This window comes from Gossypium hirsutum, chromosome D07 (assembly GCF_007990345.1).
Source record: "Gossypium hirsutum isolate 1008001.06 chromosome D07, Gossypium_hirsutum_v2.1, whole genome shotgun sequence".
NCBI classification, from domain to species: domain Eukaryota; kingdom Viridiplantae; phylum Streptophyta; class Magnoliopsida; order Malvales; family Malvaceae; genus Gossypium; species Gossypium hirsutum.
Window position 1 is genome coordinate 5,743,294 of NC_053443.1, and position 27,228 is coordinate 5,770,521.

At 30.6% G+C, this 27,228-nt stretch overlaps 3 protein-coding genes across 4 annotated transcripts; all 3 read left to right on the forward strand.

Moving 5' to 3' along the window:
* Positions 1 to 471: 471 nt before the first annotated feature.
* LOC121219295 (protein bicaudal C homolog 1-A) lies at positions 472 to 3,934 on the forward strand. 2 transcript variants are annotated; one of them, XM_041097214.1, is made up of 2 exons: positions 472 to 1,506; positions 3,643 to 3,934. In XM_041097214.1, the coding sequence occupies exon 1, from the start codon at positions 642 to 644 to the stop codon at positions 1,464 to 1,466; it is 825 nt and encodes a 274-aa protein (XP_040953148.1). In that variant the 5' UTR covers positions 472 to 641; the 3' UTR covers positions 1,467 to 1,506; positions 3,643 to 3,934. The 2 variants fall into 2 exon arrangements, with proteins under 2 accessions (XP_040953148.1, XP_040953147.1); XM_041097213.1 differs by lacking the exon at positions 3,643 to 3,934 and adding an exon at positions 2,589 to 3,636.
* A 1,580-nt stretch (positions 3,935 to 5,514) lies between these two features.
* On the forward strand, positions 5,515 to 7,103 carry LOC121219296 (uncharacterized). The gene is made up of 3 exons (XM_041097215.1): positions 5,515 to 6,175; positions 6,257 to 6,330; positions 6,681 to 7,103. The coding sequence occupies exons 1-3, from the start codon at positions 5,900 to 5,902 to the stop codon at positions 6,766 to 6,768; spliced, it is 438 nt and encodes a 145-aa protein (XP_040953149.1). The 5' UTR covers positions 5,515 to 5,899; the 3' UTR covers positions 6,769 to 7,103.
* Positions 7,104 to 13,847: 6,744 nt separating this feature from the next.
* Positions 13,848 to 15,880, forward strand: LOC121219297 (uncharacterized). The gene has a single exon (XM_041097216.1). The coding sequence runs from the start codon at positions 14,003 to 14,005 to the stop codon at positions 15,656 to 15,658; it is 1,656 nt and encodes a 551-aa protein (XP_040953150.1). The 5' UTR covers positions 13,848 to 14,002; the 3' UTR covers positions 15,659 to 15,880.
* The last annotated feature ends 11,348 nt before the right edge of the window (positions 15,881 to 27,228 follow it).

A 27,228-nucleotide genomic window follows, 5' to 3' on the forward strand; every position in this document is an offset into this window, starting at 1 on the left:
TTGCAAAAGATATAATGTTGATCATGAGATAAAATGGATCGAATTAGGTGACGAACTTAACCTAAAAGGGTCAAGGATATCTTATGAGGTAACACACATATGACAGTGTCATTGGATAAAAGTTTCATATATGTAGTTTTCATAATGGTATATAATTAAATAAATTTAATTATATATGTTTGAAGATCAAATTGATAAAATTTGTAAATGTAGATGTTTAAATTTATTGAATTATTTAGAATTAGGATCAACTTGATAGTATATATAAGTATTGATAAATAATGTGTTATTATACCGGTTAGAAAAAGATCACATCATTACTTTCATTAACAATTAAATGAAAAGTGACTAAAATAAAAACAACCTAAAATATAAATAATCAAAAAAAATTATATTTAAGATATTAATAACTAAATTAAAAATTATCATAATTAAATAATAATAAAAATGCGTCCAAAAGGATCGAGGGCAAGGGAGAAGGAAAATAAAAAATAACACGGGGCCGACTCAGAGAGTCGTCTCCCTTTGTAGGAAATGAGAACACGTGCTACTCACCCAAACATCACTTCCACAGTGTCTCCCCACTTCACTTGTATTTCAGTTTCTCTTTCCCACCCATTGCCCCCCCAAACCCCCCACTTATGGCTGATATACAGCAATCCGATGACCAGCTAAACGGCGTCGTACCACCCTCCGTCGCCGTCGTTTCATCCGACACCGTTGGATCCAAACGCCAAAGACGTCCCAGCGTTCGATTAGGCGACATCGGTGGCGACCAATCCTATGATTCTCACACACGAAGACCCACCGCTTCCTCCGCCGTATCTGCCGCTTCTAAGCAATGGAAAAACCAACCCCACCATTCGTTAAACACCTCAGTCTGCGGTTTGAATTCTAAATCGTCAAAAACTCGCACTGTTCCCAATCTCGCCGCCGCTGACACCACCAACAACGACACCTTCGATGACGAAAGAGAAGCTAAAGAAAACAATAATAATTTAGACGGCGTCACAATTGGTTGCTGGAGGGTTAAAGATATCAAGAAACGGGGACCCGCTATTAAACGGATCAGATCCAATTGGGTTCCTAAATTCGACAATTCTAGCGGCGGAAACGCTAATATCAACGGCGAAAACAACACGGAAGATAAATACAGTGGTGGTGAAGATAACGATGGTTTCGATATGGAGAATTCAGAGAGTCCCATTAAAGAACAGAGTCCAATTCATTGTTTGGATAATTTGGGTATCCACAGAAGGAGACCAGTGCATGAAGATGGGGTTCGAATATGGCTAAATAATTTGGGTTTAGGAAGGTACGCTCCACTGTTCGAGATCCATGAAGTTGATGATGAGGTTTTGCCATTGTTAACATTGGAAGATTTGAAAGATATGGGAATAAATGCAGTTGGTTCTAGAAGGAAAATGTTTTGTGCTATTCAGAAGCTTAGTAAAGGGTTTTCATAACGTTTTTGCAGTGATGGAGATATTTATCCGCCATTGCAATGTAAGTTTAAGCTTGTATTAGCTCTTTCTCTGTTTACATTAACATTTGGTGGAGTGAAGTAGGAGAATCATTAGGGTTTTTTTTGTAAAAGTATCATTGACGAGTCTGATTGTATTTTGACGTTTTCACTCATAGCAAATTAATCCCTATACATTATATCAAAGAGTAAATTGTCCAATTCTATGGTAAAAAATTGGTCTTTGTTCTGTGGCACCAATTTTTAATAATAAATATTGATGAAAATTTTATTAGAAGAGACTAATTTGCTCTTTAATCAAATGTACAGGGATTAATTTACTTATTTTTAAGAATAGAGCGGGTTTGTATGGTAGCTTTACTGGGTTTTTGGTTATATTTTTAAGGTGCTCTTTTGTTAAGTTAATGCTAACTATTGTTGAGAATTTTAATAGAAAAAAAGAAAGTGAGATAAGATAATATTAGCTTATATTTTGGTTAAAGAAAAGTGCTTGACCAAGATTAAAGTATTTTCAAATCATATTCCTATTGTTTTCTCATTGAAAGGAATATATGTTTTACAATTAGATGCTATATTGTTAGTTCTTTAAGCTATGGACTAGTTATTTGTGTTGTGAAGGCTAGACCATTTTAGGGAAGGCGCATTTGATGCACTTAACTAAAAGTATCAGGAGTTTCTTGTATTAAGAATTGAATTGCGTTTTGTTCTTTTATTCAGAAAATAGGCAAATTAATCCCTATATATTAGACCAAAGAATAAAATAATTATTTTGGTAAAAAATCCATTCATTTTTACTGTTTAAAGTTGGTCAATATACATCAGCAGGTGGTACATGTGGCACGCCACATGCCTGTTGTTGATTATTTGGTCAATCACTTCAGTTTTTAACAGTACAAATAAATAAAAAATTTAACAGAAAAAACTAATTTACACTTTGATCGTATGTAAAGGGATTAATTTGCCTTTTTTTTAGTAGAAGGAGCAAAATGTAATCTAATTCTTAGACAAGGGTTTTCATGATACTTTTATCAAGTTGCTACTAGATAGAAATGCACCTTGTAGCCTTGACAACATGCATTGTGATTATTGTGACGTATTCATGCAGAAGGTTAATAGCTTTGGAATGAAGCAATGGCGCAATAAATGTTTCTTTGCTACGGTTGTTGAAGTTTCTATATTTGTTCCCTCTAGAAACAAATTTGTCAAATATATAGCTAATTTGGTTGACCTTTATTCAAGAGAAATCTATTTAATTGCTATTGAAAACTAGGAAAAGTTTAACACAACATATCATAATATCATGCCAAACACTAGGTGGAGCAGCTTCTTCCACCTAGGGTAGTTCATCTTCAATCCCAAGTCCCTTTGCCAAAGCCAGTTTTAGTGGATTTGTTTTAGGGGCATATGCATGAATGCATTTTTTTGTTTCTTATATGGGTAAACTATACCTAAGGTCATTAAACTATTAGTATATTTATATTTTGATTACTCAACTTCAATAAGTTACAAAAATTTTCATTGAACTATTCAAAAGTTTTTATTTTAGTTACTGGATTGTTAAGTTTTTTTTTAAATCCGGCTAGCGAACTCCAAGTGACAATTTGACGATCGATATTGTGGATCAGTACTCATTGACAAGTAGAAGAGCATGCCTTAGATCCGAGTCGATCTGACAGATAGAAGAGAAATGAAAGAAGAGCTTTTGATTGGTGTAGAAAGTACAAACAAAGAAACAAAGAATGCCATATAATAACAATTTTAACAGTTTAATGACTTAAATTAAAACTTTCAAATAGTTAGGTGACCATTTTGTAACTTTTTGAAGCTGAGTGATGAAGACCTAAAGTTGCTAAATACTAATAGATTAGTAACTTTGGGTGTTATATATTACTTTTGGGATCTTTCATATCTTCTTTATAGCCAATTGTTCATACTGAATTGGGATGAGATGCAAAGATAAATGGTGCTAGCATTTTTGAAGAATACTATGTTATACAGATTCAAGGTTAAATGCCCATTATGTGTAGTCCCATGATAATGCTGAAATATGTGCAGGACATGTGTATATTAAGAAAACTATAAGAGTGTAGGTAGCATAAGTCGAAAACAGAAAACAACAATGAATATGGATTATATGCTGACAGGAAATTTGCCTATAGATTTTACATCTTGGTGAGGACTGTGTTAAAAACTGGTTCCTAGCTTGACTTGGCTTGGCATGACAAAGCAGTATAACTATGTTTTTACCCAATTACCAGTCGGAGCCAATGAGCGGAGTAGGTTTGGATTTCCGACCGAACAAAGGAGAGAGGAGGTTAAAGATCAACAATTGGATTGTTAAAATATTAGTTATATAAAAATATGAAAGGATGTAAAACTATTTAGTTTTACACTTATGTAAGTGGATTTTTTTTTATATATTTGTATTATAATTGTTATTTTCGTTTTTTTAGCTGATTTCTTTGATTTACACATTTTCATGGCTTAGTTGAGTTAAATGCGAAATACTGCTAGATATTGACTTGATTTGTTGGGCTATGTTAAGTTGGGAATTGATACATTTTATTAAAATATTTGGATTATATAATCTTATTAAAAATTAGGGTAAGCTAAGATTAATGTAAATTATTCAAAAGTTATCATTAAGTTAATAATGGATGTTAGTCGCTAGACGAGGGGATAACTAAATTTACAATTTGGTAACTACTATTAGTAATAAGTTGACAATCTAGTCACTTAATTTTTTTTTAAAAAAAGTTATAAATTAGTCACCAAACTATTAATAAATTCAAAATTTTACACTTTAGTTATTCAAAATTTTAATTCATTACTCCCTAACTAGATAATCCAAATAGTATCAGTAATGGTTGAAGCTTCAAACTCTAGAAAAGTCACTTTTAATCTCATGCTTCACCTCTACCCAATCCATTTCTCCTTAGGCTAGAATCATGAGAAAGAAAAATCACAATTAAGCTATTCACACCTTTACCTTGTACCAACAATTAAATATCATAACAACCACAATCAAAGTAACCAAATATATATAGCCAAAAATAAAAAAAAAATTCCTATTTTTGCAAGCCCCAAAAAGGACCTATAGAAGCAAAAGGGTGAAATAAAATCAGAGAAAAAAATAATTAAATATTAAAAAAAAGAGATTCAAATGTACCAGATTTAGTCAGGAGTTAGTTGGTGAGTTCCAGGCGGCAAAGCTCAACTTAAAAGGTTAAGGAGAAAATCTCACTGAGAAGAGGAACATATAAAAATTAGGCGATCATCTGATGATGGTGGACGGAGATTGAAAAGGTTTCTTTGTTAGGGCTTCTGGTTTAAATTAGCGAAGCTTCATGCCATTTCAAGGAAAATTAAACCATAAAGTTAGAGGAGAGAAAAAAGCTCTTGTTCAACGTGTTTCTTTATCGGGGAAAAAGACTCGACGATGATGAGGTCACTATTTAATAGAATACAAGAATGAAGTAGGTCCCTAAAACTTTAAATCTTTTGAATAGTTTAATGACAATTTTGTGTTTTTTTTTAAAATTGAATGACTAAAGCGTAAACTTACTAATAGTTGAGTGACTCTGGTTGTAGTTTACCCTATGAAGAATATCAAATATTGATTAATGATTTTCGAATAATTTATAACCAACTGATGAAATGCATCGCTATATTATATTTAATATCTAAAGTACTGATGATAGATGGTAATCTACTTAGTTGCTCATTCCATTTATTTTGTTCACTTGAATTTTTATTTTGGCAATTTCATCACGCGCTTTCAATTTTAGTTATTAAAGCATTAATTAAATCCTTAATGACTAGCTATCTTCACCAAATCGTGGTTTACACTTTCTTTTTGTTACCCTCTTGATTTGGATGTGAAGATTAAAGAAACTAAAATATTTCATTAGAATTTTATCAAATTGTATTTGTTTACTCCATTCTCATTTCCCAAAATATTAAAATCAATTAAATAAGTTGTTCAAATTTTTTATCTTTTGATAACATCAACCCATTTATTATTATAACATTAAAAATAATTAATTTAATCTTTTTTATAACAATCACATCAACATCTCTAGCCAAAAAATTAAAAAAATATAAAAATTATAATTAACATTAAATTGAGGGAAAATATAAAAATTGAGGATTGCAATTATACCCACTAAAAGAAGTGGAATTAATAACCCTAATTTTTATCATCATCTTCCGCCTACCATCGTCCCTCTTCGCTCTTTCATCTCTGCAAATCAGTTTTTTTTCCTTCTCTTCTCTTATCAGTTCTCACCCACCAACGTGTCCGCTAGTGTTTTCCGGATCTGACCCGTATCCCTTGTCGGATCGTATCGGCACAGGTACTGCACCCAAATTACCGAGTCCGGGGAACGAAGGTCACTGCCACTGTCCAATCCGAAAATGGCGTCGAGACTAGCGATGCTAAAACATTCCGCCGCCACCGACTACGGTTCTTTTTTAGGTCTGAGGAGATGGATTCATGCTTCAGCGCTCCCTCCACCCTTGGGCGCTCCAATCGGTCATCCCCCACCATCACAATCGTTGGTTTTCCCCGAGTCTGATCAAACCCCAGAAAGCAATAATAACAGCAACATTGGGTTTGGGTTTGGGTTCGGTTTCCCTAGTTTTCCCTTGGGAGGAGGATCCATGGAGCTCATGGCTGTCCCAAAGAAAAAGGTAAGGATATTTTTTAAAATAAAAAGATGGTTTCGAATGGAAATGTTCATATTTTATAGGTTTTTTCCCTATGTTTTGTAGGTGAGTCGGCATAAGAGAGGCATAAGAAACGGACCAAAGGCTTTGAAACCGGTTCCGGTCATTATACGATGCAAGTAAGTGTTTTTTAATATATCAATTTGGAAATTGCTTGAATTAGTAATAAACGTAGTTTAGTTGTTGTACAAATGATTGATTAGCAGTAGATGTTCACCATGTTTATAAAATGTTCAAATAAATCCTTAATAGGAATAGGAATAGGAAAGCAGTGATTATTAGAGCATTAGGATCCAAATCCATAGGTATGCATGCATACTAATAGCTACGACTGGACAAAACTAAGTGATAATGTAAGGCTGCACAAAGAGATGATGGAATTGGATATAGAACATGTGCCCTTCATGACCTTCCTTGAAAGCAAATAAAAAAATGGGTAATTACAATCCATTGATTGCCTTAATTGCAGGAGTTGCGGTCGTGTTAAGTTACCACACTTCTTCTGTTGCAGTGGAGATCGTGGGCACAACAATGAACGAGATGATTCATCCGGTTAAGTTGTTGTAGGTGGACTAAAAATAAGAAGCTTTTTCATTTATTATGAGAAAACATTGTTGGGATATCATGACAATGTTGGTGGGCAAGCGTAGACGGATTCAGTCATAGAAATAGGTTAGAAAGTTTTGTTTACAAATGAAGCCATCTAGAATGATGGAAATAACCGCAAAAATGATGATCTGATCTTGCTAGTACATTTTTATGGAGTTACATAAGTGTGCACTTGTATGGAAAATCTTGGTTGGTTAAGATTGCTTTCGTGGTCTGTGTTTCTTGTATTTCTTAGCTGCAACTGGTTTCTATGCTAAAATGACAAGTTAATTTGCCTTTCTCATCTTTCTTTATCTTCATCTGAATCATTCCATCTGATCTTTCTGCAAATCAGCAACAAAGGGGTATTCCCAAATTAATTCTAGTTCAAATCAATGCTTGAGTACTCATTACTTACTGCCACTTGCTCTAGCACCACGGCCAGTGTGGCAGTTGATGCCGCAACATCGGAGGCAAGATGAGTCAAAGTCACTGGACCAACTATCCACTTTGATTCTGAAAGCAATAAGACCGAGCATCCATCTGCTTGTTCAGGACCTCAGCCTTCTGCGTTATCTCGGCCACCTTATTGAACTCAATCAAGAAGCCTTCTAAAGTAAACCAATTCGTATTATGTGACGGCACATTTAAAAACAAGGGAGGTGGAGGATTTTGAGCTGCCGTTTCTTACAAAAACTCTTTTAAATGCATGTATTTTATAAATGGGTGGATTTGGGCATTCAATCCTGAACCCCATTGCTGCATCATCCACACTATATTAGTCCATGTTCGGATCCATCCGTTTCTCATGCGCTTGCCTTGCGGCTATTTGACAATTGAATCAAAGAACACCTCAACAACAATTTGCATAACAAAAGCTAGTTCTCATATGCACCAAAAAAGTTGTTAATACTGAAACCCAGTGCTTTGATCAGACTTTAAACAAACTTAGCAATGCCCAAAGCAAAACATTTACAAGGTTAAAATCTCATCATGTATGGAAATGCAGCTCTCAGCGGTGCCAATCTACTGTTCACTGCCATAGATCTCACTAGACGTGTGCATTTGTTGTTTGCGTTTAACAACAGGCAAACTTGTTTTCTAAACCAATTTTTCTTACATGGTCATCATTTTGAGGTTAAATTGAATATAAGCTTTTGTGCTAATTTTTATACGCTATTCGTGCAAAAATGGTCTTCTCCACCCACCCTCTCCTCTTCTCTCTTGTTCCTTTTCCCTCCTCGTCTCCTCCAATCTTCTCCCCCTTTCTTTCCATTTTCCTACCCCTTCCTCCTCTTCTCCACCACTCATCTTTTACCTCATCCTTCACCACTCTCATTCTCTTTTTTCGAAAAGTGAACTGCTTAAAATAACAATGTGGCCAAAGGTTTTTTCTTTGGCTCCTCCCTTAGTGAACTGTGTTTTATTAGGTTTAAGGTGACTCTTTTTTTCTTTACATTTGATAAAAAGTAATTTAAAACTTTAAGAGTGAGTTCAAGTCAATAACGGTTACAATGCACCAGTTGGTGTTATCTATCCTTGTGGCTGGCTTCGACGCCCCGCACATGCCTTGTATCTCTGATGGTGGCATTCCATCCAGTGTTTTATTCTTGACTTGACTTTTTGTCATGGGTTTATACTTTATACCACTTTCGATCATTTCTTTTGTTTTCTTTGGGTTATATTTCCAATGTATGGAAGCTTTTTGCTCATTTCCTTTATATCAATTAAAATAATTGTAAGTTTATGTTTTAGTCATTAAACTTTAAAAAATTACAATATGGTCATTAAATTATTTGAATGTTTTCATTGAGTTGTTAAAATCAATGTTGTATGACCTTCTTCGTTTGCACCACCTGTACTAATCAAAATCTCTCCTTCCCTTTCTCTTTTTCGAACCAAAAGCCAAACAACTTTCTTCTCTGATCTTCTACATTAACCGTCAAATCAACTTAGATCTAAGATATGTTCTTCTACTCGTTAATGGGTACTAATCCATCGTTCCAAATGTTGAATCATTACTTAGAACGCTAGCCAGACTTTAAAGAAAAACTTAATAGCCTAGTGACTTAGATAAAAACTTTTGAATAATTCAGTGATCATTTTATAACTTTTTTTAGTGACTAAAATGTAAAGTTACTAATAGTTTAATAACCTTTGGTGCAGTTTATCCTTTTATTTATAATGTTTACAAATCAATGTAAGTGATGTTGAAAAATATATAAAATAGAGATTTTGATTTTAATTTTTAGATTTTCTTTTTTTTTTGAAATTTTTTTTAAAATTATTTATATTCTTTTTAAAAAAATTATATGCTTTTAATTTTTTTAAATATATTTTTTAAGTTTTAGAAATTATAATTATAATTATAAAATGAATATCAAATGCATAATATTTTTTTAATATAAAATGAATATTCTAAGCAGATAAAAAGGTTAGTGACATCATGAAATTAAGTCTCTAACTATAAAATTCAATGCTAAAAACATTACTTTAATTAGCAAAAATTCATTCTCGTAACCACAAAACTAAGAAACCAGTAATTAATGAAAAGGTCGATTATTGTTCTTCCATAACTATCCATATCCTTTATCATTAAAGGTTAAATCACCATTTAAGTCCCGAATTTAATATTTTTTTGTTCATGTTGGGGCTTCAATTTCTTTTTCCAAGTTAGACATTAAACTTGACAATTGTTTCTACATTGGAGCCTAAACTAGGCAATTATTTCCATATTGGAGCTTCAACTTTTTTTTGCCTAAGTCTTTAAACTTGACAGTTGTTCCCGTATTTGGCATCAACTTGACAATTGTTCCAATATTGGGGCCTGAGCTTTAGGATTTTTAAGGACTAACTTGAACAAAAAAAGTTCAATTCATAACGTGAAATAATTGTCAAACTTAGGGTCTAACTTGAACAAAAAAAAATTAGACCTCAATATGAGAAAATTTGTCAAGTTCAACCCAAAAAGTGATTTAGCCCATCATTAAACAATAAAAATTGGATTATTCCAATTTGATATTGATAATTATAGTTTTTTTTAAAGAATAAATATTTAATACATTGAAATAAAATATTTTAATTTTACACCAACAAGTGTTGGATGCAACAGTAATGTATATTGCGTTTTCAGTTAGAGACGTAAGTTCGAACCTTAAAGACGACATTGTTGAGAAAGACAACCACAAATTCCGAACATAAACCATAAAATATATCAAAAAAATATTTTTAAAAAATTAATCATTGACATGGTTTTTTTTACTTTGAAAAAAGTATCTAAACTAATAAATATATAAACTCTTTTCCTAAAATTAAAATATATGTACGGAATAATTTTTTAAAAAAATCAATAAATCATTTTAAAAAGGTTAAATTTTGTTATTAGTTCTTGTACTTTACAAAAGTTGTAGATATAATATTTTTACCTTAATTTGGTTTTTTAATCTTTATACTTTTCAAAATTTAAATTCCAATCCTCACCAAAGATTAAATCTCAAATTCATTGAATTTTGATATTTCTGAAATTTGATGCGACAAACATTATCATCTATGTAATGCCATGTTAGCTTGTTATTTTCGCTTATTACTCACTAAAAATCCAGTTAATTGATTGACAATTATCATTTGCATCAAAATTGAATTTTCAAATTTTGAAAGAAAAATATAGACTTAGAATGATCCAATTGAAGAATATGGGCTAAATCTACAATTATATGCATAGCATTGGACTAGTAATTGAAATTAAACGAACAAATTTAACTGATGTTGTTTGGGTTAAGACTAAAATTTCAAAATTCGAAAGTACAAAGACTAAAATTGATTAAATTATAAGTAATAAGACTAATGGAATAATTTAACCTTTAAGAAATGAAGTAATTATTGAAAGGAGGGATTCGCTGGATCCCACCTCATTCTAAGCTTATAACTTTGTATCACAGCCCTATTTTATTGCTCTGACTCTGACTGTTTTTCTCTGTTTTCGGCTCAGTTTCCGATCATCGCACAGTCGTCACCCTTTTATTACCTCCGTTTTATAGCGCGTGTGTCACACTCCAGCTTACGTCCTTGATTTTGCCTATCTATATTAATTAGGGTAAATTACACTTATGGTCATTTTACTACTTGGTCACTCAACTTCAAAAAGTTACAAAATTTGTCATGAATTATTCAATTTTCTTTTTCATTTAAATCAATGACTTGTTAAAATCATTGTTGTATGGCCTTCTTTGTTAGTAACGCTTGCACCAATCGAATGATCTATTTTCCTTTCTCTTTTACAATTCAGTTTTTTTAATGGAACAACTTTGAATATCATGAACTTGCAAACTAAATCTAAACAATTTTCTTCTTTGATCTTTAACACTAACTGTCAAATCGACTTGGATATAAAGTATGTTCTTCTATTCGTCAATGGATATTGATCCATTATACCGATTGTCGAATCATCGCTTGTAACTTGTTAGTTAGACTTTTTTAAAAGAAAAACTTAATAGCCCAATGACTTAAATAAAAAGGACTTTCAAATAGTTCAGTGACTTAAATGCAAAATTTTGAACAGTTCAATGATCGTTTTGTAACATTTTGGAGTTAAATGACTAAAACTTAAAGTTACTAATAGTTTAATGACCTTAGCTATAGTTTACCCAAATGGTTAATAAAGTTTATTATAAATTAAATATAAAGTTTGATGCACTTTATTGTTAGGGTAAACTATACAAATGGTCACCTAACTATTCCCGCATTCTTATATTTTTGAACTCAACTTTAAAAATTTTCAATTTAGGCATTAACGTTTGAATTGTTCTTATTTTGGTCACCCATCGTTAAATTGATAACAAAAAGTTTTTTTTCTAACTATTATAATAACACATTTAGTCCTCAATACTTACTTGTTCTATCCTTTTGATCTTAATTCTAAATAATTTAATAAATTTAACCCATCACATTTACAAATACTATCAATTTTATTCTCAAACTTTCTAATCAAAGCTTTCAACTTTTAAAACAGAGGCATTCTACATCTATAAATTTGAACCCTCCAAAAAAAATCTCTTAACTAATGAGCCATTTTCCGAGCCAATTAGGTACCAATAAGTTTAACTTGAAACTTTATTTCCTTTTTTTTATTAGTTTTCTTCTAATAATAATATTTTATAACCATTTTTTTGATAGAATGTTGGCTAAAGAAAATGGAAAATAAAAACCTTTAAAAAAACACTTTAGATTTACTCTTATTGTTAACAGTATGATATTTCCTTTTAAGGTACGTAGAAATAATTCTCGAAGTTGGTCCTTAAAATTGGAAATTAAATCTAGAGTTAAAAAACATGGATTTGAAAATCCAATTTATTCAATCAATAATTGTATAAGAAAAAAAAATTATGAACATTTATTTTTCACAAGGAAAAAAAATATGAAAATTAATTGAATTTTCTTTTGTTACATTGATAGTGATTGTTTTAGTTTTATAAACCGATTAATAGATTATTATGTGTTCTATTTGTTTTTTGTGAAAAACAACTAAACTAAATATGCATAGAAATACTGTAACTATCGTTTTATTCTATGACTTCTCCTAATGACTGCCCTGAATCCTCATTTGGTTCTTTGGTTGGGTCCATCTGTGATTAGTGTTGTACTGTTTTGTCAAATATACAATAAGCAATTTATATCACTAATAATTTGATTTAGTGTTAAATCATTTACCAAGTTAATTAAAAACTAAAATTATGATAGTCAAAGTGAAAAAATAATATTTACAAATATTAAATTATTTATATAATATTATTATACATATTACATTTTTAAAATTTGTATTTTTATATTATTTTTAATGGTGTTTAGTTAATTTCTAACACTAACTTCGTAAAAAATATAAACAAAAAGGGTTATATATCGAATTGGATAATTCCAAGCATAAATAAAATAGGTAATAGATATGGAATGACTCTATTTTAAAAGATGAAAGCTTTGGTTTGAAAGTTTGAAGATAAAATTGATATAACTTGTAAATGTGAAGGGCTAGATTTATTGAATTATTTAGAATTAGTATCAAGTAGATATAATAAGTAAGTATTGAGAACTAAATGTGTTATTACACCGGTTAGAAAAAGGGTTTTTCGTTATCAAATTAACGGCGAGTGACAAACAATAACAAATTCAAACGTTAGTGCCTAAATTGAATATTTTTAAAGGTGGGTGACTAAAATAGGAGTATAGACATAGTTAGGTGACCATTTGTATAATTTACCTTAATATTATATAATGTTTTACTTATTTTATAATCATTTTCGATCCACGGAATATGCAAAATAAATAAAAATTATTATTAATATTTATTTGTAAAATAGCTTTATATATAAATTAGTATTTTATTCGAGTTGATAGTATGCATTAATTTAATTATTTATTAATATTTTTTTGAAATTTCACTATAATATCATGCTAAAAATTAAAATTAAAAATATTTAAATTTATCAAGAATGTGGGTGCGGAGTAAATTATGTTTCTCTTTGTGATCGTATCATCAACAAAAAACATAAGATATTTATCTGAAGTAACACATTTAAAAGACTTGAGAGTTTTATTTCGAGTGTTATCTTTATGTTGGCAGCAAATTTTGTAGAATCATGATCCAAGCATGAGGCTTGCAATTTGAAAATATTTCTTAGAGATATTGTTTTTTATCCTATTTTGCATGGACATAATTTTGAAGCCTTTTGATGTATTTAGAGAGAGTTTATTTATTAAGGGAATTTTATTGTTTAAGTGCTTTTTTTAACAGCAAGTATTTAGAGGAACTTGAACCAAAGTTATTATAATTTAATTATAAACTTGGGTTTACTTTTTTATAAATATGAGTTAATTTGGATAAAATTTTATATTCAAATTTCGGGTTGAGCATAAATATATTAATATCAAAAAAAAAAAGTCATAAACCGTAGCCAAGTCAACTGGCGGTGAAATTCACGCGCCTGAATTGCGTGTCATACTCAACAACGTTTCACATCTCCCGAAATATATCTCCAGGCCAAGCCAGTTCACTCTTTTCTCTCTCTAGGTTCCTTTACACTCTAAACCCTAAATTCTCTCTCTTTTCTCCTCGCTTTTCCTTTTTCGTTCTTTTCACTGCACAAACTTTCTATTCTTCCAAATAGGAAAAAGAAAAAAAAGCGAGGGAAGAAAAAACTGGGTTTAGCCGCCATGAAAGAACCAGAAAACGACGACCCAATTTCCGCTTCGAAGCTTCTTTTGGTTTCTCTTTTGGACCAAATTCAAAGCATCAGCAATTTCAAAGGCAAATGGGGTTTGATCAAATCAAAGCTTTTGGGTCTCCAGAGTCAACTCGTTGACCTCTCTGATTTCCCTTCTTCGTTATATAATCCCCTTGCCGTCGACCTCATTCATTCCGTTTTTCTCACCTTGAACGACGCTGTTTCGCTTTCTCGGAAATGTCAAAACGATGGTTTGACCGAGGGAAAGTTGAAGACCCAGAGTGACCTCGACGCCGTTTTGGCGAAACTAAACCGGCATGTTATGGATAGTGAGATTTTGATTCGGAGTGGAGTGCTTCAAGACGGTGCCGTGTCGAGTTCTTCTTCGAAGAAAGAAGCAGTACGAGTTGAGTCGAGGAATTTGATAACTCGGTTACAAATTGGGACAAACGAGTCGAAGAACTCAGCCATGGGTTCACTTCTGGGTTTGCTTCAAGAAGATGATAAAAACGTGATGATAGCTGTAGCACAGGGTGTGGTTCCAGTGCTAGTACGGTTACTTGATTCAAGCTCTTTAGAGATGAAGGAAAAGACAGTGGCCGCCATTTCGAGGGTATCAATGGTGGAATCGAGCAAACATGTGTTAATCGCTGAAGGGTTATTGCTTTTGAATCATCTCCTTCGAGTTCTTGAATCAGGAAGTGGTTTCGCAAAGGAAAAATCCTGTATAGCTTTACAAGCTTTAACTTTCTCTAAAGAAAATGCAAGAGCAATTGGTTCTAGAGGTGGGATTTCATCTCTTTTAGAGATTTGTCAAGTTGGTACACCTGGTTCACAAGCTTTTGCTGCTGGGGTTTTGAAAAACTTGGCTTCTTTTAATGAAATTAAAGAGAATTTCATTGAAGAAAACGCCATTTTTGTTTTAATTGGACTTGTTTCTTCAGGGACTGTTTTAGCACAAGAAAACTCAATTGGGTGTTTATGTAACTTGGTTTCTAATGATTCTAAGTTAAAGCTTTTGATTGTTAAGGAAAATGGGATTGATTGTTTGAAGAATTTCTTGGATTCATCTCCAAATCCAAAAAGTCTTGAAGTTGCTATTGAATTCATTAGGCATTTAGCTTCTTTTCCCCCTATTGCAGAAGCTTTAGTTGCTGATGGTTTCATTGCCCGTCTTGTATCTGCTTTGAACTGTGGGGGTTTAAATGTAAGAATTGCAGCAGCTAAAGCTGTTTACGAGCTCGGGTTTTCCTTGAAAACAAGGAAAGAAATGGGTGAATGTGGATGCATTGCACCATTAATTAAAATGCTAGATGGCAAAGCTGTTGAAGAAAAAGAAGCTGGTGCAATGGCATTGTCGAAGCTCGTCTTATACGTCGGTAACAGAAAGGTTTTCCACAAAGATGAAAGGGGGATAGTAAATGTTGTTCAATTATTAGATCCTTTGATACAAAATCTAGATAAAAAATACCCTGTTTCGATCTTGTCCGAGCTCCTACATTCTAAGAAATGCAGGAAGCAAATGATTGCTGCTGGTGCTTGTGTGCATTTGCAGAAACTTGTTGAAGTGAACATTGATGGAGCTAAGAAGCTTTTGGAGAGTCTTGGTAAGGGTAAGATTTGGGGTGTTTTTGCCAGGCCATAGCAAATGGAAGGGATTATCTTCAAAGTGGGGCTCATTGAACTGTATGTATATCATAAATTCATAGTTGTGTTTTTTTTCCCCTTTTGTTCATATTGGTTGTTTATTTGCTTTAGAGCTGGTCTATATGTTTAGTGTAATTGTTCATGGAGAAACAACTTTGTTTGTAGTTTGTAGACAAAATCTTTAGTTTTGGTGACATAATTAGTCTGGTTTTCAGTTTTATTTCCCAAATTTCAATGATTACATAGCCATATGATCTTATTTTCTTCAAGGGAACATGCATATTAGGTTCTTGTTTTCACTGCTAGGCATATACCTTGAATGCCTCTGCTAATGCAGGTCAACGTTCAGATCATTTTAGCTTTGCTTGTTGGATTTTTCAGTTTGGGTTATTGATTTCGTGCCATTTCGGGTTCAAGTTGGGCAGGTTCCAGAAGTTAACTCTCTATGATCAAAATCTAAGCATTAGGTATGCAATGAACCATTTGGGGTTATTTAAGCTGTTCCTATAACACCTCCCTAAAGTAGCAAAGATTATAATAATGATAACATTGATTATTTTGGTGGTTAGTTAAACAATGATGATGATGATATATATGATTGTGCGTTTGAAGTTGAAGAATCTGGTTGGCTGCTTCTGTTCCAAGTTTAGTTACTGTCATTGTTCTCCAACCACCACAAACTTGTATACTATTTCCTTGCCTAAACAGGCAATCACTTCATCTTTCCAGCTCTTCTTAACCACCCCGTAGGGTCCCATAAGGATATTTCTTTTTTGGTATGATCAAGATATTCTTTGGGTCTGTTTTACCGTCCATGAAACCTTAAATCCTTTCAGGGTTCATAACTGCACTTCCTAACAATGTCACCTTCAGGTTTGAACTTGAGTTCTCTCACAGGGAGTGCCATGTGCTTTAGTAGTTAGTACTACATCCAACACTTATTGGCAGGGGTAAAGGCAAAGGGGCAGGTAGTTGCCTTAGCCCCCCCCCCCCCCCCAAAAAAAAATGGTAGATTTGCCAGTTAGGCTTAAAATTTTATGAAACATAGTATAATGGTAAATTTGCACTGACTTTCCAAAAAACTATGTTTCATTTTTGGTCCCCTACAGCAATTTTCTGCCTTCACCCTTGCGTGTTGGTAGGGTCAGGATAAGGATATTACTCCATCATTAAGGATCTTGCTCATTAATTTCCTCTGTAAAAACTAGCTTAGCCTATTAAATTATTTATGGAAATAGATACTTTTGGTTAGTTCTACAACATCTATGGTATGGGATGTCTGGTAGTTGATGTACCTATATATTTGTGGGACTAAACCATGTGCATTTGTTGTTTGCGTTTAACAGCGGGTAAGCACCTACCTAAACTTGTTTTATAGATTGACTTACCGCATGTATTTGTTGCATTATATTTATTTGGGGAAAAAAAAAGGTATATATCCATGTGTTCTGTTTAGTTGATTCATGCAATTCTAGCCTCCTTTAAGTTTGGTTTCCGGAAACTTTCTCAAACCTACTTGTTTGAAACTTCCTTGCCTATTACATAGGTGTATTCAAATGGTTGGTTCAGTTAATATTTGAACCGAATTATCATTGACTAAATTAGTCAGAAATTTTAAAAGCTCTAATAGTTAGCCGAATTGAATTTTTTTAGAAGCCTATTAACCCGACTGGAATAATTTTGGTTTATTCAGGCTATTAATCGAATTAACCAAAAAATTTACATTTCTTTTGTTTATATTATTTTTCAAATAATTTTAGTTTTCATGATACTTTTTTAAGCCCATTATAAGAATATATATATATATATAAATCTATTAATTTTTATATTTTGAGTTTATATAATGTATTGGACTTATCTAATATTTTGGGCCTATAATATATTATTAATTTAGATTAATCAATTAATATAGTTAATTATTTGATTTCAAGCCGAATTAATCGATAACTGAAATTTCAAAAAACCTTTAATCGACCTTGACTGAATTAGATTTGATGGTCAATTGATTAATCGAATTAATTCGGTTAAAATTGAAAATGCACCCTTACTATTACAAGTGTTTATGGGCTAAGTTGAGTTTGAATCAAATCCATTATTTGTAAGTGTTATGACTAGGTTAAGTTATGATGGAACTCATTATGATATCAATACCATACATAAGATCTTAAGTAAGGTAGTCAATATTGTATTAGTAGGTGTACGTGTCTATGGGCCAGGTTGAGTTTGGATCAAACTCATTATTTACAAGTGTTTATGGCCTAAATTGAGTTATAATTGAATCCATTTGATATCAACACCATAAATAAGATTTTAAGCAAGATAGCTAGTACTAGTAAGCGTATTGTTTTTGTTTTGGTATTGATATCTACTATTATTGACATGTTTCGGTGTATCGTTTCAGATTTATCAATATTTTTAACATATATATATTTATAATTTACTTTTTAGTTTTTTGATAAATTATATGTGCTTGTGAAAATTTCCATATACATGTATTTATAGTTTAATTATTATTTTGGTAAAAATTAAATTAAATTATATATACATGTGAATATATCTTAATTATATCTATATAAATGTATTTATATGTAAACATAATTTTTTTTGTATTATGTAAATATAAGTTTTAAAATTATTAATTATACTCAATAATTTAATTTAATTTAATTACTAATTGATTTTAAATGTAATTATAGAAATTGTAAAATGGTTAAGATAAAAGTTCTAATAGTTGGTTTAAAATATCAAAATTTTATATCAATCGATATAGGTTGGTATGTACCAATATTAACTGAAACAAGTTGAAACACATTAGAATGATTGTAATTTTGATTGGAACGAAACATAGATTATTTAATATTGGTTTAAAATTGGAACGATATGTACTAACCGATATAATACTAATTACCATGATTTTAAGCGTTGTAGATATGAGTCTCAAGTTTTGTCCATATCTATTCATACTTATAAATAATTAATTGAAATTTGTTTAGACTCGTCTATAAATATTTTAAAAAATTATGTTGTTTTTATATGGGATAAATATCAAAACTAGACATAACTTTAGTCCAATGTACAATGTCATATATTAACTTTGATTTTGTGCAATTGTATATATGAAATTTTGATTTAATTTAATTTAATTTTCACATTTAATAACACTTTCAATATATTATCATTTTTTTATGTATAGCATATACCAATAATCGTATCAATCCAATATGAAAATAATGAATTTATTTATTTATTTTTTAAAATGTGTAAAATTGAAACCAAAATTAAAGTTTCATATATACACATGAACAACAATAAAATTTTTCATGTATATAATTACACCAAATTAAGGTTCATTTATCAAATTGCACATTAAATCAAAATTTATGTGCAAATTTGATAATTAACCTTTTAATGATTAATTTTTATTTGATATAAATTAGATAATTTAAGAAACATAACAGTTGAAGTTTAATAGAAGCCCTGTATCATATCATGAAGTTCATTTTAGTTCCTTTATTTTGATCCTTGTATGTTTGAAAGGTTGGCATTTTACTCCTTGCACGTTAATTTTGCTAATTGTTATTTTATTTTATTTTATTTGTTCTTTTAGATAATTGTTACACTTAAATTATTTGTACTTTTGTCCACATCGCCACCATAAGCGACATCAGCCATTTGTTTTCGAGACCAGTAAGTTTTTTATTTTGATTTAATGTCGTGTTAGACATCATTAAACTATGTCATTTCATTAACAACAAAGTTAACGTGCAAGGATTAAAATGTTAACTTTTCAACTACAAGAGTTAAATTGTTCCTTTTAATAATAAAGAAACTAAGGCTTCGTTTGTTTCATTGAAAATAGTTTTCAGAAAATGGTTTTTGGAAAATGATTTACTTTTTTGGAAAAGCTAATATTTTTTTGTGTTTGGATGAATTTGTGTAAAATATTTTCTGTTGTTTGGCTGATTTCTTGAAAATATTTCATAAAAGTTGTTTTCAATGAAACAAACATACATTTGAGATTTTATTATCTTTTCATTGTTTTATTGACTTTATTTCATAAAGCTTATTTATATTTTAATTAATCTTAATTTACTTAATTAAGCTTAATTGTAAATTTCGGAATATAAATTTATGCTTAATTAAGTTGAAAGTGGTAAATATTTATTTTGAATATTATTTGGATGAGTAAGTTGAAAAATGATTTAATTTGATCAAAATTGAAGTAAGGATCAAATAGTAAAATTTGTAAATTTTTAAATTCTAAGGGTTTGAGTAGTAAAATCTGAAACATTGATGTAGTAATTAAATTATATGATTATGAAATATGAAAATTTGGAAAGTTGAGCATAAAATAGTTAAAGTTTAAAATTATAGGGGTTAAATTGTAAAGATTTCAAAACTTTAGTTTTTGGACTAATTTACATTATTTGAGAATTTACAATTTTGAAAAATAGAATATGAAAGTTTAACTGTTCAAAAATCAGGGACTAATTTTTGGAAAATTTGTCAATTTTAGTTGTAAGGACTAAATTATAAAATTTGGAAATTTTTGAAAAGGGACTGTTCTGCAAAACTATACAAAACAAGGTTTAGGACTGAACTGTAGAATAAGAGAATCTATTTTTGAGGAATTAAATTGTAGACTAGTAAAAATTTGAATTTCATGGACTAAATTGTAAAAGTTATAGAATTAAAACATAAGGGATTATTTTCTTTGATAGTGAAGAGAGCTTCCCCTTCATTGCTTTGAAAGCTTTCCCTTCCCTTTTTGTTCCTCGACAACAAAGATTGTGAATAGAGCCTTATCAGTTTGGGAAATATCTTGCAGAAAAAAATTTGGTAAGACATTTTCCTTAAAAAAGTCTTAATTTTACCCTTTTTTTAGAGAATGATTTTATTTGGTAATTCATTTTTCACCAAACAAACACAATAAAACAATGATATAGTACATGAAAATTTTTTTAGGGGACCGAAATTAAATATAAATTTTTACAATCGTAAAATTACAATTTAATTGCTACATCAATGTTTCAGATTTTACTACTCAAACCCTTAGAATTTAAAAATTTACAAATTTTACTATTTGATCCTTATTTCAAACCCCGTGTGCCTAAAGAACTTTAGCATTAAGCTATTCATTCCTACTATAGGATTCTAGCATTTAATGCATAATTTAGTAATTAAAGTTTGATTTTTTTTAATGTGGTATATATGCTATTTTGTGGTTCAAGTCTTTAACAAAAGTTATATATTTTGATACATAAAGACAATCATGTTAATTTTTTAATGTTTAATTTTAGTTTTAGGGTTAATTATATCAAATTATACAACTTTTGTCTAAGTGCTAGATTGAATCAAAAAATAATACATACATCAAATTAAAAAAAAAAAAACAAACTCAGATACCCAATGTTGAAAATTTATGAATGGGGACTTCAAAGAAAGGAAGCAATAAACAAGCAATGGTGACAAAAGAAGAACCCATAACTGATGGGGATTGGAAGCGTGCTTTAGCTGCTCAAACTTAGAGATAAGCAAAAGATGGTTTATGGATTAAAGCCATGTGAAAGAGAATAGCACAATCACTGATAAAAGGTGCTCAAGTCTCAACCAACTCTTTGCTTTTATGTTTAACTCACCTTCTGTTCCACCAATTTAAATTATTATCCAATTGATTAACCCTAAAAATATTATATTATATTCTCATATAAATTGTAGGGGATTTAGTGTATAAGAGTTTTAGAGAGAGGAGAGAAGTTTCTCTACAATCAATAGTATTTATAGGAGAGTCACGGTTCTCGATTTATCCTCACTTGAGGAAAGCGTATCCGTTAATAGCGGGAGGATCCAACCATATGGTTAAGGATAGGCAGTCCCTTATGTGGGCGTGAGAGGTACACGAGTCATCATTCATTGAGCCACTACTCGAACGGTATAAGATGGAGGGTCACTCACAAGTGCCTCCTCAGTTGGTTCTCATGTCGCCACGTGTCTCAATCGGGTAGGGATATAACAAAGTTATATTTTTATGAGGTTGTTTTTATCTATTTTATACAATAACTTAATAATAAAATTAAACTCAAAACAACATACATACTAAACATTTCACTCTACTATTGTAACCAAAGTATCAATTGATTTTTATATGAAATTTTAATAAATATATACATATTTCATTCACCCGACTCATGGGTGTGTCATAAATATTTTAAAATATAAAAATTGAAAGACAATAACGTTGTGATTAATTGTCATTAATTGCTCACTTTTAAACAAGTTCAATTGATTCTAATTTAATCGATGATACCCAACCTATTTCTAGATCAATTGGTGGATCCTTAAGAGTTAAAACACTCTTTTAGCCTAATGTGTTCCACTTTAATTAACCGATGGAAGAGTGTGGGCTGAATCCTACTCTTGGTGGCACTTTTTAGACTTAAATGGGCGCCTTTAAGCCCATTGAAAAACCCTTCAAACCTTGAGACCTACTCCAATTATTCCATACAATGGTTTTTAGAAAATAAAATTTATAATTACATATCAAATTTAACATTTAAATAATACAAAATCATTCATTAATGAATTTTTACAAGTAATAGTTTATTTCTTTCTAAACTTTAAGAAATGGTTGGTAATTTTTTCTAATATGGTATATGTGTTATTTTTTTGGGTTCAATTTGATACTTGTAATTGTAAAAAGTTTTATTTTTTTGGTACCAAAGATAAAAATATTAACTTTTTTATTATTTAATTCGAGTTTTTGATGAAAGTTAACTGCTAATATTATTAAGTTTGAATTTTTTTATGATTTTGTTAATAGAATAAATTCAATGTTAATTGTGAATTTTTTAAATTTTGTATTTAATTTGTCAAATATAATCCGAAAAATGTGATTCAATGCAAACTTTAGTGTTGATTTTATGAAAGTTGATTCATAATATTATTAGTTAATTAAGTATTTTCATCAAATTAATTCTAAAACCTGAGCTAAACACTAAAATGTTAATACCAAATTACAAGTACCAAAATATATAATTTTATCAAATATAAGTACTAGATTTAACAAAAAAAAAACACAAATATCACATTTAAAAAAAAGTGTTAAACTCAAATATCAAACCTTAAACAATTTTTTAATAGAAGAAGATACTTTTACCTGCAATATTCAAACAATAAACCTACGAGTATATGAGTGTATCTATGTGTATATATATTCCAAAACATTTTTGTTTAATGTTGTTTAAACTTGGTAATTGATTCTACATTGGGTTTAAACTTTTGGTATAACTATTTATTTGGTTCTTTACTTTTATGAAAAATGTTATTTTAGTTCTCTATTTAATTTTGTCTCTTTTAACTCTTGAACTTGTATTTTTTGCCAAATCATCCAAAAATAGATAGAAAAGTTAATGCTTGTTAATTTTGTTAATGTGGCAGTTCACATGCATGCCATGTTAGCAATTAATTATTTTTTAATTTTAAAATATTAAAAAATAATATATTTTTATATATTTTCAATAATTTTAATTTTTAGAATATTTTATATATTTTTTAAAAATTTTAAAATTTGAATAATTAATTAATTGCTGACATGGCATCCACATGACAATCCATGTGTATGTTTCATCAACAAAGTTAACAAACATTAACTTTTCCGTCCATTTTGAGGTTATTTAATAAAAAGTGCAAGTTCAAGAGCTAAAAAGGTGAAAAATTAAATGGAGGGCTAAAATAATTTTTTTTATAAAGTTGAAAGGTTAAATAAGTCATTATGCCTAAACTTTTTTTAGCCCAAATTAGTCCTTAAACTTGATAATTTTCCCATATTGGGGCTTGAGTTTTTCCTGGGACCAACTTTTTTAAGGAAATGCCAAGAACGAACATAGACAAAAAAAGGTTTAAAACCCCAACGTAGTAATAATTGCCAAGTTTACATCCCAAATAGTGCATTAACCCTACTTAAAATTTTCAAGTGAAATTATCTTATTAAAGAATAGTTAAAATATGTTGTTAGTCCCTATACTTTGATAACATTTGAGATTTAGTCTATGTACTTCAAAAGTTAGAAAGTAAGTCCTCCAATTGCTTTGAATTGAAAATTTCAGTCTAATAATTATAATCATATGCATTTTCTATCAAAACTTGTCAAATTGATATGTTGATTAAGTTGCTCTCATGTGATGTGTCATATGATTGATGAAAAATAAACATATTAAGCTGATAAATTTTAATAGAAATCAGTAACGGCAATAATGATTGGACTAAAATTTTTAAATTAAAAAATAAAAAATTAAATTTTACAAAGACTAAATCTCAAATTCTATAAAATTACAAACAGTAATAGCATATTTTAACGTTAAAAGAATTTATATCCTTTTAAACACATGTTGAGTGGAAAGAAAAGTTTGAACTTATTGTACTGTTTATTACTACTATAAAGGGAAAGACAAAGTAGTCAAATGGAAAGCTCAATGGGTTTATTTTTCTCGTAGGGAATAGCGGAACAAGTTTACAAAGATATGCATTGCGTCAGCATTATCAATGGCTGTCAAATCTAATGAATATTATTAGTAGTTTCGTAACCAATATCAACGAGCTGCTATAGGATACCTCATTTCGTTTTAACGATTATATCTATTATTAGAATTAAGTGATCTGAATTTTTATTTAAATAAAATACAGTGATACAATAAAATAAAAGTAAAATTTATATAAAATTATACTTCTTTTATTTTATTTTAGAATAAGGTTTTTTAAACCTTATTAAACTCCATCTATTTGATATTGATTAGAATAAAGTGTTTCAATCTTACGACACTCTTATTAGAATATGGTTTTACAAGCCTATAAATAGACCTAGTCTAACTCCTCTTGTAATCATTCGAATTCGACATAGTGAATTTTCTTCTCCTTTGCCCGTGATTTTTTCTCGAAAGGGTTTCCACGTCAAAATATATATGTTCTTTATTTTTCTTTCTCTTTTCTTTACGATATATTGTCATTACCGACATTCTATTTTTTTATAAGTTGGTATCAGAGCTTCCGAGTTGTTCATCTCAATTACGGTAATGGCATCTTTGAACTATGAAATTCCGTTGTTGGACCGCAACACTAGATTCGCGTTGTGGCAGATAAAGATGTTGGATCGTCGGCACCCCATGGAGCAGCGAAAAAATTTAAAAATCGGCGACCCTAACCACAGATCCATGTGTGAGGAACGAATCGGAGTGAAAAATGTTATGAAATTACCTAATGTTTATTCTGAGTTGACAGCAACTTCTCAACAACGTGTAGTCTGATCTACAGTCGAACCAAGCCACAATCTATCAAGACTCCGACCTCTACGTAATCCACCCAGTTGACTACGAACGGAAGAAATCCCAAAAACAGCTTTGAAAATGATTTTTCTTTGACGACTGCTAGACCCAAAACCAAGAAAAACGAGATTCTTATATATCCTTTTATTTTAGGGTTTTTAGGAATTAAATAAATATAATAATACTTTAAACCGAAAATTATAATTACATTAATTATAATATAATTTCGGTAAACCATATATTTATTTGAATTCATATGCTAATCAAATTCATGTCCTCATTATGCGTACAACAACCTTATACATAATGTGTTGGAAATTTAATTACCGAATTAAATTAATTATATAATTAATTTAATTCAAGCGACACCCAAAAACAATACCAACTATGGTTTATTCCGTTCATTTCAACTATAGGGTGTGACCCTGTAGGTTCCTGTAACGTTAACAGTAATACTAGAACGATTCCAATGTTACAAACAATGAGTGGCATCTAGCAATGCATCATTGCTACCTAAGTCACAAGAGATCATGATTCGACATAACCTTTTTAGGATTAACCTTTTATGCAATAATCCTTAAGTCCTTTATCTCTGGATTGGACACAAGTCATGGAATAGTCACACTTGTATAGTCCATTCCATATTCCTTGATATCTTAAGCAGACTACGATATACAAATAAGTATGACATCTCATATCAACTTATTTGAGCATGCCCATGCATTTCTAGTCTCACTTAATCAAGTGGTCTAAGATATTACTCCCATTATGTAGGAGGGACTTATTCTATATCGACCAACCATATCCCTCTACATCGATTGTGGTATATCCAACATCAGCCTTTATAGAACAACCAGTTACGTTGTACGTTTGACTGTATCAAAATATACTACTCACGATGTTGGGATTATGATAATCTCAATTCTGAGGATCATATACATATTAATCACTATGAGTAATGTCGTGACAATTACATAATAATCCAAGAAACATACTCATAATGAGTCAATCCAATATGTTGTTCTCTAACACACATATTCATGCATCGATTCTGACATTCCATATCAATGACAACTCTTTATCATCAATCAACTACATGTTAGTCTTAATGCATTATCGTTGTCCTGTCCAACAATAATACTTAACTAAGGATCTTTTAAGAATAATCATATTATTCTTAGGATATTATTATAAAACAGTTTATTTATACACATAGAAAAGAAACTGAAATAATAATGGTAACGCCTTATATTAATAAATATGATAAATCAAGTATGTTATTACAACCATCTCATGATTGATCTTTGGGCATACTCTAACAAAAGATGCAAGCAGTTCTTGCATAGATGGACTTAGAAGAAGCCCTATTAGTAGTAGGTAAGATGCCTTCGACATTACAGAGGAAGAGAAGAAGCGCAAGGATCGAAAGGCGTTAATACAGTTACATCTACATTTGTCTAACGAAATTTTGCAAGATGTGATGAAGGAGAATATCGCCACTAGATTATGCAAGAGGATAGAACAAATATGTATGACAAAAACTCTAACCAGCAAGCTACATATGAAGCAGCGTCTTTATGCTCATCGTTTGGAGGAAGGTGCGTCTGTGCACGAACATTTAACAGTGTTTAAAGAAATTCTCTCAAACTTGGAGGCCATAGAGGTTCAGTATGACAAGGAAGATCTAGGGTTGATTCTACTTTATCCGTTGCCCCCGTCTTATTCAACCTTTAGAAACACGATTTTATATAGTTGCGAGTCTTTCACAGTTGATGAGGTTTATGATTCTTTCACCTCGTATGATAAGATGAAGCATTTTGTGGTTAAAACTAACTCTTAGGGAAAGGGTCTCATTGTTCGTAAGAGACAAGATCAGAATGCTAATGATAATCGTGGAATGACACAAGAACGGAATCCTCACGGTAAATCTAAAGGTATATCGAAGTCTTCAAATAGAAGTAAAACTTGTAACTTCTGCAAGAAGAAAGAGCACATTAAATCTAAGTGCTATAAGCTATAGAACAAGATCAAAAGGGAGGCTGCGAATTAAAAGGGAAAACAACCATAAAATTTTGGTGAACTTGATATTGTAGAAGACTACAGTGATGGTGAACTTCTAGCCACTTCTGTCAACAATTCTAAAGTTGATATTCGAGCTGCACTTTCCACACGAGTCCCAATCGGGATTGGTTTACAACTTACAAAACAGTGTCTGAAGGTGTTGTTTTGATGGGAAATAATGCTTCGTGTA

What these genes read in the sequence shown, in the direction of transcription:
- LOC121219297 (XM_041097216.1), top strand. Translation starts at nt 14,003, where the DNA reads ATGAAAGAACCAGAAAACGACGACCCAATTTCCGCTTCGAAGCTTCTT.
- LOC121219295 (XM_041097214.1), top strand. Translation starts at nt 642, where the DNA reads ATGGCTGATATACAGCAATCCGATGACCAGCTAAACGGCGTCGTACCA.
- LOC121219296 (XM_041097215.1), top strand. Translation starts at nt 5,900, where the DNA reads ATGGCGTCGAGACTAGCGATGCTAAAACATTCCGCCGCCACCGACTAC. An exon ending in TGGCTGTCCCAAAGAAAAAG is followed by an intron (nt 6,176 to 6,256) that starts GTAAGGATATTT and finishes TATGTTTTGTAG; the next exon opens with GTGAGTCGGCATAAGAGAGG. An exon ending in CCGGTCATTATACGATGCAA is followed by an intron (nt 6,331 to 6,680) that starts GTAAGTGTTTTT and finishes CCTTAATTGCAG; the next exon opens with GAGTTGCGGTCGTGTTAAGT.